Source organism: Nothoprocta perdicaria, unplaced genomic scaffold (genome assembly GCF_003342845.1).
Source record: "Nothoprocta perdicaria isolate Ctin4 unplaced genomic scaffold, notPer1 scaffold_146, whole genome shotgun sequence".
Lineage (NCBI taxonomy): Eukaryota > Metazoa > Chordata > Aves > Tinamiformes > Tinamidae > Nothoprocta > Nothoprocta perdicaria.
The window spans coordinates 1,602,145-1,614,612 of NW_020454605.1; the positions used below are offsets into that span (position 1 = coordinate 1,602,145).

At 40.3% G+C, this 12,468-nt stretch overlaps 1 protein-coding gene across 1 annotated transcript in view; it reads right to left on the reverse strand.

Moving 5' to 3' along the window:
- Positions 1-9,612: 9,612 nt before the first annotated feature.
- ACER3 (alkaline ceramidase 3) overlaps positions 9,613-12,468 on the reverse strand; it is a 43,795-nt gene continuing 40,939 nt past the window's right edge. Inside the window, exons 9-11 of the mRNA XM_026034541.1 lie at positions 11,245-11,349; positions 10,129-10,174; positions 9,613-9,905 (exon numbers count right to left, since the gene is read on the reverse strand). Coding sequence (XP_025890326.1) covers positions 9,852-9,905; positions 10,129-10,174; positions 11,245-11,349 — 205 coding nt within the window. The 3' untranslated portion in view covers positions 9,613-9,851. The remainder of the gene's footprint in view (positions 9,906-10,128; positions 10,175-11,244; positions 11,350-12,468) is intronic.

The window sequence follows — 12,468 nt, forward strand, 5'->3', positions numbered from 1 at the left end:
TGGAATTGCAAAAGGACATTCTCCTGCATTCTCCAGCCCTCCTGGTTTGGGATGTTTTTGCTCCAGATACTCATCACTGCCTTGGCTGGCAGGAATTGCTCCTAGCACTCTGCATAGCACTTTTGAGCCTGCTTTAGGCAAATAAATAAATAAATAAATAAATCAGGTTTGCTCATGGCAAATAAATAAATAAATAAATAAATAAATAAATCAGGTTTGCTCATGGCAAATAAATAAATAAATAAATAAATAAATAAATAAATCAGGTTTGCTCATGCTATTAGCTTAATTAGCCAGGTCTCACCCTGGGTATTAATGAAGAGCCTGTGCTGCTGTGCAGGAGTTGTTGCAAAGCAAGCTGAGAGCCATCCATCAAATTTGGGGCAAGCAGCAGAGATATCACATCTCTGCAACATTGATCAGTCCTCCTGCTTAGATGCACGCCAGCAGCAAGAAAACACAGCTGGGGGTTGTTTGCTTTTCAAATAACCCGTATAGAAATATCCCCTCTCCAGGAGCTTTGTTTCAACACTCTTGCTCACAGTTTTGCTGCTGTTTTAATCTTGTARCCAGTGCTTAATCCTGTTCTAATTCCAGCCAAGCTGGGATTTTGGAATCTAAATGATTAAAAAGAAAAGAAAGCCGAATAAATAGGGAAGGAAAAGACCTTTAGAAAAGTCCAAGCTAACTAAATCCTGTTAAGTGATGATTCACAAGCACCTGGATGGGTTTTCCTTGGGGTGCAAAGGGGATTTGTCTGCTCCGTTCCGCACTTTTGTCACCAGAGGTGAGGAAGCTGGACTTGTCCCCAGGCTGATGCTGCTGAATTTTCACAAATTTACTCCATTCTGCTGCTCAGTGATGACTTAACAAGTCAGCTATGGGGGAAGCACAGCTTCCTTAGGCACCTGTGTAAATCAGTGCTTTTTTTGCTCCTCAGTGTGAAAATACAAGAGTTTTGGGTGTCAGTTTACATCAGCACAACCACTCCCTTTATTCCTTCTGGGTGGGATTCTCCAAGTTGTTATTCATTAACATTTACCTGTCTGATCAGCCCCTTCGTGTCTGAAGGTGTCCTTGGGTGCTATAGGTGCACGGTGCCAYCCCATCCATCACCAGCTGGTCCAGCACTCACCCTGTGCACACTTCCATGCTGTTAATTAGTGCTAATTGCATCACATCAGCACATGTCCCTCATGCATGAATTATGGAGTCAGCCTCTGAGTGGAGCAGATTAATGAGGGTCTCGTTGCTGCATCCAGCTCTATCCTTGTCTTCTGTTGATCTCTTCCCRTACAGCTGCAAGAGCATCACGGATCTATCCTGTGGCTGCAAGGATACACCCTGCAGGACTCCATTCACCATTGGACCTACCCCTTTGGGCAGCCTGAATCAGTTTGTCCTGCCTGCTGGAGATGGGGCCGTTTGAGGAGGCAGTTGGCCCTGATGTTGTTCACTGAGGACACTGAGCTCTCCCATGCAGGAAGCAGGAAAAGGGTGAGGTTTAGGAGGGACCCAAAAGTCTCTCCAAAGTGCATGCTCCAAGCTGATGAAATGCTCAATTGCACGTTGTTTCCTTTTAGCAAGTTTCTATGCTCGCTGGCCGGTTGCAAGCAAGGAGCCACCACGCTAGCAAGGTTTGCAGGGCTGTGCACCAGCTTCTTGCAGTTTGCAAATGTGAGGCGCGTTCACCAATAACAAAAGAGCTCCAGCTTTGATGTGGGGAGCAAAAGACTTAAATTTGAAATCCCAAAGGACAGGCAGGAAGGCATGGAGCACACACTGGCTACCAAAAGCCAGTCTAGAGTCTCCAAGGCTTTCAACACAGGTGATAGAGCCCAAGATAGTGTCACCACAGTGATGTGGAAAGGTTTTATTCATTTTCCCCATGGAAGTGCAGTAACCAGGACAGTGAACGAGCTGGTTTTGCACTGAACCAGGAGAGGGGATGAAAACCAAGTGGAAGACACCTCCCCCTGGTGGAAACAAGAACAACTCCTATGTGAAGATCCGCAAGGACCTTCTTCTGCCTATGGACGTCTCTGCCATGTCCCATTTTTGTCAGGCAAAAGCTTCCCTGCTCCCTTTGAAGGCAACTCAGTAGTGCTGATGGAGACAACAGCTCTTTGCCCTCTGCTGCATCTTCATTTAGTGAAGTTGTATTTGGGAAATCAGCTGGTTGCCAGAGATCGCTGGAGAACTAGACATGGAGAAACCATGTCCATTCTTAAAGGACATAAGGACATGTATGAGGAAAGAGGAGCCAAGGATACCAAGAGGAAAAAAATACTATGGAGCATCTAGAAATCTCCTACGCTGGGAAGAATCCCGGCCATCAGCTGGTGCCCATCAACAGCAGATCTATCAGAGCAGATCATGGTGAGCAGATCTACTCTCTTAGAGTAGATGGTAAGATACCATCTTACCATCTTAGATGGTAAGAGGCCTTATGAACAGGCCAGAAGCAGAAACTGTGATATGCTTTACCTTGGCTTTGGCAAGGCTTCTGGTACCATCTCCCTGTGCTCTTAGCCAAGCTAAGGAAGTAAGTTCTTAATGAAAAGCGACAGTCAAAATGGATCAAAGCAGCTTCTGCAGGGTCTTCGCTTTCAGTGCTTTCTGCCAAGTTCCCAATGAAGGGAGAGCCTTGCAACTGCAGCTCACACAACTCTGAAGGATAATACAGGAATCCCACATTTGCACTCTAAAGCAGCATTGATAAATGGGAGAACTAGAAGAACTCAACCCAGTACTCAACCCAGAACGCAAGGACAAATGCAAAGTTATGTTTTGGGGCAGGGATATTTAATAGTATCAATACAGAGGAAGGGGGTAGTGATTGGCGGGCAGCAATACTGCCTAAAACAATGTGGGAGTTGTAATGCATTGATCACATACTAACATGAAAAGGGTGCACAAAAAAGAGAGGACGTTTTGGGGGGATCCCACTCAGAACCAGTGAAAATTCATGCCCAGCTCCAGGCAACATATTTCACACAGGCTGTGGCACGGCCCAAGCAGGGAAGAGCCTGTTATTAGATGTAGATAACATGACCTACGTGGTGAGGCTGAACAAACTGGAGTTGCTTCTCCAGAGAGCGGCATGGGTGAATAATAATTTTCAAGTGCAATAATTTTCATTCAGATGGATGGAAAGTAAGAGAAAATACTTGTTCTCATTTTCCCTGAGCTGTGGGGAAGTAACGAGAAATAATTATAGAAATAAATAAAAAGGCTAGACATCGTGACGAAAATAATAAAAACCAGACATTAAAGATAATACAGCATTAAACAAATTGCCAGAGCAAATGGAAAAGTGATGCCCACGGTAGGTCATAAAAACAGCTTTAAAATACTGGAACTATAAGAAAGTAAGATGTGTACAGTGCAGCCTRCCTCTGGGTAAGTCCTTCTCAGTTTACTGTCTGGGGTTTCTTTGGCAAATTTCCAGGCAAATCCTGCTTTTCTACTCAYGTGTCCACTAACGCAGGCATCCCCATATTCAATAACATTCAGACAAACCGGCTCGCTCAGTGCAACAAAACAGCCAAGAAAAGCCTGGGGAAAAATGTATTTAAAACTTTCTTTTTTATATATATAATTCAAACTATAAAGACACAAATTAGTGYTTGACTGCAGCAGGAATAACAATTCAAATATAGGAATATGTCAAAGCTACTTCGCTTTTCAGAACAGTTGATAGGTACAAGCCTGATGTTAGTTGCCTGTTGGTCTGGCACAAATAGTCTGTATCAAGTAAATTCAACAAACATTGCTTAATGCAGCTGTGTTTTGCAAGTGAACTGCTATTTCTCTGTCACAGTGTATTTATCCTGCAACAATATACTGAATTTCAGAAAAAAATACATTAAAATCAATAGTGTCAATGTAAGAGAGCTTGGACACATAAGGAACAGGRTATTTCGCATCTGTTACAGCTGGACAGATGTTACTTGCTAAAACAGTAAACAAGGCATCGTCAGTGCATTCAGTTGAGCTCAACAGTCAACAAACAGCCAACATTAATTCGGAAGATCAAGAGAAAAATCTGCTTCTGTCCAGTCTAAGGAATAACTAGTGTTTTTACTCTTTGGGACCCTCTCTTCCCAAACCCAGGGAGCAATACTACATACAGCCACACTCCTTTGCAGGCACTGATCRAGGCTTTAATTTAGCAAATAGTTTGGTACATGATTGGCTCTGTGCGTGTGTGAAAACCCATCTCTAGTCAGTATTTGCTTTGGAGGAACAGAACATGTTCCATSGGCTTTGGGAAAAGAGGATGAGGTTAAGAGGGTGCTTACAACTATGCTTTAAAGTTTTGGTGATGAAGGGCAGGATCTTTGACCAAGGATCCAAAGGGTCTTTGATTTTGCATTTGTAAAAACCTCAACTCTCTGCCCTCAGCATCAGTGTATTCAACTTGCAGGAGGTGCACATGGACAAAAAAAAATAGGCATCACTTTAGGTCTCGCATTAGCTGTATGCTGAACTTGTCTTAAATCTGCAAAAACATATTCACACAAAACAAACTAAGCACCTTCAAAATGTGAAAAATAGGGAGTTCTGAAGTGAAGCAAGAGATCCAGGCATCAATCCTGCCCCCAAAATTTTATGCATAAGCTGCACAAAGTGCCCTGCTGACTGCTCTGCCCTTAGGCTGCTGCTCTCCAACTCTACCCACTAGAATAAACAGCAGCTGTGAGGCTTAAATCCCTCATCCGGCTTTCCAGATCTGAAAGGATGCAGCATCACCTGGGACAGGGGGAAGCCACGTACATGCCCTGAGCCGAGCAGACAGTCAGAAATATAACTGAGCCGAGCGCTGCAACTCTTGTGACAGGAGAATTTTTAACAAAAAAAAAAGCAACAAAGCAAGGTAGCAACTGAAAGGACCATGCCTGTGGGTCCCAAGGGAAAACACAGCCTCCACTCTTGGAAAAACACTGCACTATATATTCTCTGTAGCTACATTATGGATGCTCAAAGCTAGCGGAGAACTCTCCAGATGTGCAAGAAACATTTTCCTCCACGCACCCAACAACCCCTGTCATGGTGAATAACCTACAATGAACCAAACGTGATATACTGTCCACAGGACCTCTATGGCAAGGAGATCAGATCTAACATGTATAAAGAGCAGAACATTCAAGCTTGTTGCACAAGCACCTAAAATGTGGTTATCAGGGGGTGGCTGACGTAATTTGAGGGGATTCTGTGCTTAATCTCTTGTTATTCCCTTTCCATGCAAAATTTCTTAATCTCCTTCTGGCTTTCGCTTCTYATGGGTAATAAAGATGCTGTTGTTTATCCTTGTTCATAAAGAAGTCCCACAGTTAAATAGCACTTCACATTGAATGCCTCCCACTACCTGCTGTAAAGTGCAGAGGGAAAGACAGGTTTTTTCCTCAAGTAAACCAAATGTTTTGCCTAAATATGTTCATTAAAATGACAGGGCACACAGACCATCAAAATGAAGTTATTTTTCTGGATTCACGGGTCCACTGAAGACAAGGGCTATCCTGCTTCATTGCAGCTTGTCTTCCAAAAAGCAGTATTTTACTAAATCACTTAATCACCTGCCACCAAAGGCCGAGAATACAAGGAAACACATGTAAAAGSTGTGCTACCAAAACTGTTCAATGCCAAATTGAACAAGGTGGCACTAACTGTGAGAAACGTTAGTGACTACAGGAAGATTTTGTTTCTAAGAGTTTCACATGAGACAGCTGGCTGAAAAACTCACTTAACTGTTAGAAACCTGGTGTTGGAAGCGCATGTGCCAAAGCCCAAAGAATCAACCGTGTTTCAAATCATACAACTTCCTTTTAGCCAAACACAACAGACCTGGGAATGAACACAGCACAAGATTAGGACGAAAGAGAATTAAAATTAATTATGGAACAATATTTTCCATCATAGCTCTTCCCCTGCCATAAAAGCTGTATAGTGTTTGTATCTTAGCGTTATTCACAATGTATTGCCAAAAAGACGTTATCAGTCCCAAATTAAAATCCTCCTGCTCATGTCTTTCTGCAGCAGTTGTAATTCTGAGTGCAGATGAAAACGGAGCAAGAGCGACCTAGAAGTCGGAGAGACACTGAACAAGGCAACACATTTATAGAGAACAAGCAGAATCCGCTGCAGATCAGYACAATTCTGTTGCAGGGGTCGGATGTGCTAGGTTAGGCTGCTCCAAGGTCTGCCCTTCACAGGCAGGAGCATTTAAGGGCACAGGTTTTGTGCAACAGATGAGAGGTAGACTGGCAAGTGACAGGCTGCATATTCCAACCTTGCCTTTTGGGTAGTCTTCTGAACGCTCACTGGTAGTACATCTCCCTTGTGCTGAAAGGAAAGAGCATCAAAATGAGGTCCAGAGATGACTAATACTGCTAGCCAACATCTAACACTGCCTTTAAAGCACATATGAGATTTCTCCTGATGGCAGATTTGTTGTGTCTTATCTTCACTTGATAACTCATGTCTTGAGCTCTATGCAGAAGACTGATTCTTGGAGTAAAGTGTGGTGTTGATCTGCACTGGGAGAGTCCTTATGTAAATTTTATACCATTTCCAAGGAAGAATCTTTTAATCATGGCCTGCAGAACTACTTGTTGCTGATCTGTGCCAAGTTGAGGGTCACAGAGTGACTGATGTCCTGGTTCTTCACGTATGGCAAGGAAGAGATGAATTTGCTGCTGAGATTAAGTCTGTTCAACACACACAATAAGATTCGTGTTAAGAGAACTTGTTGCTTCTTTTTAAGTAGCTGTTGTCTGAATCCCACTCAAAAGACAGGCTCAGCGAYGACCCACCTTGAAAGATGTGGTACATGACAAGTTTGGGATATGCTGCTCCAAGGATCTTAGAAAAAACAGCACCTCATACAAGTGACATAAATAAAGCACAATGTAACAGACATCTAACAAAATACAGTGGAAAGGAGTCATATCCTTCCAGGCACTAGAAAAGATAGTCTGAAATTCAGTCACATGAAGTTAAAATTGACTTGCCACACTTTCAATATCACTTATAAGATCACTAAGGCAGAAGAAACAAAAACCCATCATTAGATTATTTATGCTCAGAAGGATAAACCTCTAAATTACATTCTTCAGGAATAAACAGGACTTGATAAAACACTACTGGAAGGGCAGCAGAGGTGTGGATGCTTCAGTCATTTAAAAGAAAGGAAGATGCCAATTGCAATTTTTTTTCTTTAAGATAAAAACCAGGCAAAATGAATGAAAAGCTAACAGCAGCATAATATCAATACAAGAACTTTTCCAAGTTTTGTAAAAAAATACAAATCAAATTTCCCCCCACCAAAACTGATGATTTAATTCAACAGGATCTAAAAAGAAACATACACCTCCTTGTTGCAAGTGGGTAGGACAATCAATATATTTCTTTAAAATACAGTGTTGCAGGGTATCCTTGTCCCAAAGAAAGCGACCTCTTAGTACACCACAGTTACTGCAACTACAGGCAAGTCAAACAGATCCCCCAAATGCTCCAGTAACAAAATAAAGGCCACTAAGATACAGGCTTTGTTCATAAAAACAAGAAGAAAAAAAAAAAAAAAAAGAAAAACCCTAACAAAAATCTAAAATAAAAATTAAAAAAAATTGGAAAAAAAAAAGTATAAAAAAATGCTAGGCAGGTGTCATCTGTTGATGTGTCTGTTGATATCTGAAGCATGTAAACACACTAAATAAGAAAAAAAATCAAACTGAATGCAGCAGTAACAGCATGCTTGGGAAAGCATGGAGGTGAAAGGGCAGGCACTTTTTTAAGCTACATCTTAAAAATAATTCTCAAATCTCTTCACCAAAAGTACTCCTTCTGGCTAATTAAAGGCACCTGATCCAAGACAGCATTTTCTTACCACTGTGATAGTTGCTTCAACCTCGTTCTGTCTAAGATCCCCCAAATTGGCCTGTGCAGATGCAGACCTTGTCTACAGAACTGAAGCCTCCTGGCCATAGATTTCTTTTAACTTTAGCATTCAGAGACCCTTACAGTGGTTTGTGCTTTATAGGTTGAAATGCTCTGCTCTCAGTGCATGCTTAAACTTCATGAACCACTGAGAATTAAGCATCTTTTTCTAGTTTTGTTCAGATCTAACTCAACCCCAAGAGTCCTGGGTCAGCTATCATGACCAAGACTCACCATTTTACATGGAGTTTTGTACCAACAGGGGTGATACTGATGTCCATGGAAGGTGCAGTTAAGCTCCAAGCAAAAACAAACACACTGAAGAGAGAGTTTTAATTAAAACTGATTCTACAATACAGATTTCAATCTGACTTCTTTGGCTGTCAAAGCAAGGAAGCTTATGCTAGTCTTGACTTTGTGATGTGGGGAACAGCTTTATAGCTAGATTGCTGTGCCTTGCTACTGTTGGATTTTAAATTAATAAAGAATGGAATTTCTCCTATAGTCTGAGCATTTCTCTYGCACTTCCCTTTATGTCAAGAAGGTTAAACCCCTCAGAGCATCAAAAGCTGATGAAAATTGCATAGCACAGCAGCTAGGAGGCCCAGAGACTGGCTCCAATAGTCATCCCAAAGTCTGGAGAATAAAAACCATGGCCTCCAGTATGAGGTGTATTTTGAAAAACTGCTAGTTCAGTGTTTTCTTTATGCTTAGTTATTAACTTTGACTGGATGGGTTAAAAAAAAAAAAAAAAAAGAAATATGCAAAACCTGAGGGATTATCCTCAGTGAAAACCTAAAAGTTTTAGAAGTGATCATCATGAAGAGTAATCTCAAACTTTCCATAGAGTAACTATGTCATGTAACGATTAAGAATGAAAGAGCTGCCAATTATATTRAGGACACCTCAAAATGTAAGTCTTGTTTTTTTGTCTCTGTTCATTATTTCCAAATAAGCTAATGCTCTGGGAAGTCAGATTGGTATTTTAGGACTTGCAAAATAAGGGAAAGACATGAGTTCAAAGCTGCACTAGCATATTCTGAAGTGGCTGTAAATCTGTGGTAGAAATGGGATATGGGGAGAGAGAATGGAAATATTAATTATAAGAAACAGAAGTGTTGTGTTTATACAGTCACCCAAAGGACTCTGCAGTCTCCTGACAGATCAACTACTCAAAAATTAGGAATTCATGTTCCACACACTGAACAAGAACCTTTATACCATTCTCCATCTTAAGTATCTTCTCCTGATCATACCCTGGAACATCCTCCACCATTTAACTCAGTTGAACTATTCTGAGAATGGAAGCCTGGTGCAAAATAAAATAAATGGCACTATGTATTCCAAACTTTTTGCTTAAAATATAAATTGCAAATGAAGAAGCAAAATAGAATAAAGCCCTAAATCAGTATATACTTCATTAACTGTATAAAAGTGCAAGTTTAAGTAGTTCAGGTTAAGCATTCAGTTCACTATAYGCTTAGCTTGGCCATCAACAACCCATTTTTATCATTCAGTTACTAATACTAGCTTAAACCACAGAAAGAGCAACAATCGAATGAAAAATGTATGCAATCCACTTCATAAAATGGTTAGTCTTCTGTGACCAGCACGAAATATTAGCTTAGTATCATCAGCTATACAATATATACATAAAAATATTGTGTCTTAATCTTTTTTTTTTTTTTTTTTTTTTTTAACAACTTAGAATAAAACCACACTCAATGTTATTTCCTTAACGTGTCAACTCTTCACTCTGGTCTGGCTGGGAGGCCAAGTAACGGAGAGAAGTCCTTTTATAGCAGTGGTACTTGAATTCATCCATAATTTTGACACTTCAGCTGTAGCAACTGTTGAATCTCTTCATTTCAGCCGGGGTTATGTGGTTGAGAATGCAACTGCCTCGATCTCCGTCAAAGTTTCTTGGGTGGCTCCACCAGAAGAACAGGCCATATTCCAAAAATAAACTGTTAAAAGAGAAATAGGGAAAGGGGAATGATTACTTGTAATGCTATGCCTCTTGGAACAAAAATCAAATACCATTARCTTCATTTCAAACATATTTCTTGGGATCAGTGTAGAAATCAAAGGCAGAACCCTAACAAGGACAACCACCGGGCCCCAATGCATGTTCAAACACAAGACGAAAGCTACAGTGCATCAATGGACACAAAAAAATTGGTTGCTTACCTTCACCTTTGGCCTGTGTTTCAGAAAAAGTGTCCTCGTGTATAAACTAAGAGAGAAAAAGTATGCTTCAGATTCAACATATCACAAAACATATAACTAATAATGATGTGCTACTAATTCCAGTTTAATACTCCAACTAGAAAAAAAAAAAGCCTCTGATTGCAGGGATATCCATTCAGCCTACAACATATAAGCCTACAGCAAATCAGTTCTAGACTATGAAGAGCAGATGAATTTACCCCGCCCTTAGAAGAGAAAAACCCCAACAAGTGAATCTGGGACTAGATAGGGACTAAACTTTGCTATTTTGGAAGGATGAAAGTACATTACTGTACCACAAAATGAAGTAGGATTGCTCTCTGAGCAATCAGATGTCAGGAAAACAAAAAAAAAAATCAAATACCCAAATACCCACTATCAGAGCAGCTGCTGAAACTTTACTTATTTTCCTTTCATTTTCCTTTTACTAATCAGTTTATAAACTTGTTTTTTGATGTAGAAAAACTAGTATGTGATCAAATTTTCTTGGCTACTCAAAATACATCTCTTAAATAGGCTTTATTTTATAGTTCTAGTTAAGTGTTAGAAGAGCTTTCATTACGTAATGGATAAACTATAGAAATCCTTCAGTTTTCACRGTGAATTCCAGTTTCAGGTCTCATGCCAGTAGATGGTGGTATACACCAAAAACAGAGCCACAGCGTGCTAATTTCTAAAACTGCTATTGTCTGTTTCTGGGTAAACCACCTCAGTTTCTATCACTTCACCCATCACTTTCCTGCTTGATAGTGTAAAACCTGTGAATTTTCAGGAGTGACAGCTCATATCAAAAAGATTAGCTAATACTTCTTAAGTTAAACAAGTCTAAGTGTTTGAGCATTGCTGCACAAGAGAAAGGTTTTAACAGCATATATTTTGAAACCAACCTACTGACAAATACATTTTCTGTGTAATTACTGCAAGGTTCCTGCTTACAAATTGCATTGTCCTGACGAACCATGACTATTTAAAGACTGATTACATCTTGAAGAATACGTAAATAGTCTAAAAATTCTCTAAAAATAATAAAAAAGACAGAAATCTCTACCTCCTTCAAAAAAGAAAGAAATTTCCTACCTCAGAAGGATATGCAGGTAAGAGCCCAGGCCTGTAAGTATATGCCACCAAGCATGAAACTGTGTCACAGCTCCCACAACAGGAGGCATCTTCTCTCGTAGTGCCCTGCAGAAAGAAATGCCACAATGTGTGTTTTCAAAGCTCGGCAATCTCAAATAGCACTGTTTAATTGTCAGATCACGTGTTACCGATTCCCTATCTGTAAGACATCACTGCTTTATTTTTGACAATCATATCACCTACTCTCCAGCTCCCTGGAAGCTTTGCTTGCCTTTATTGTACACTACACAGGGACAAAATGGGTGTATAGAAAGGAACAGAAGGTGAAGAGTGGCTTTGCCAACACGCTTAATCTTTGAATTATTATGGAGAACAAACTGCTCAAGAGGCTAAAAGATAGAGATGGAAAAAGAAAGGGAAGGAGCTGAATTGCTCCTGCTTGCTACACGTTTCTGCTGATAATAATGCTGATTTTGGTTGATGGTGGAATTTGATGGTGGAATACATGTTCACACGTGACTGTCTTTTGAGATACAATTCACATATAATCAAGTCAAAAGAGAAAGGGAAAATAGCAATGACTGAAGATTTCAAGGAAGAAAAATATGTGGCTACTGTAATACTTGTTTAGTGTGTGATGTTCTAGTGCTCATAACTAAGTGCTGATCCCCGGGCTGCTACTGAGTTTCTGGAGCTTCACAGTCACAGAGAAGGACCCAGAGCCAGGATTCAGTTATCCAAGAATGACATAGTGGAACATCAGAACTGTCACTCCTGGAACAGCCTGGTGGCATTTTGATGGCACAAAAACTCAAAGGTCAAGATTCAAAAGCTCATGAATCCACCCAGGGAAGCCGAGTGCTACAGAGGTATCACTTTAAAAAAACAAAACAAAACAAACAGCTCCAGACTTTATAAAACATGGAAAAACATAAACAGAATCCAAATACATTTTTGAATATTAAAAACAAAAAGAGCAGGTGGGTGGATGATTCACAAGTTACATCTTCAGAGAATAAAAAAAAAGAATTAAAGGAACTGGAATTTATTCTCTCCGAAGGTTCCAGTTATAACACCACTTTGAGAAATTCAAAGGCTCTGCAGACATCTGACTAATTCTAGTAAACAAGCTGCTTTTCCCCGGCACCAGAACTAAATAAGCATAATAGGAATTATACTGACATGTTTTCCCTTTACAGAACAAGGATGGAAAACAGTGTTTCA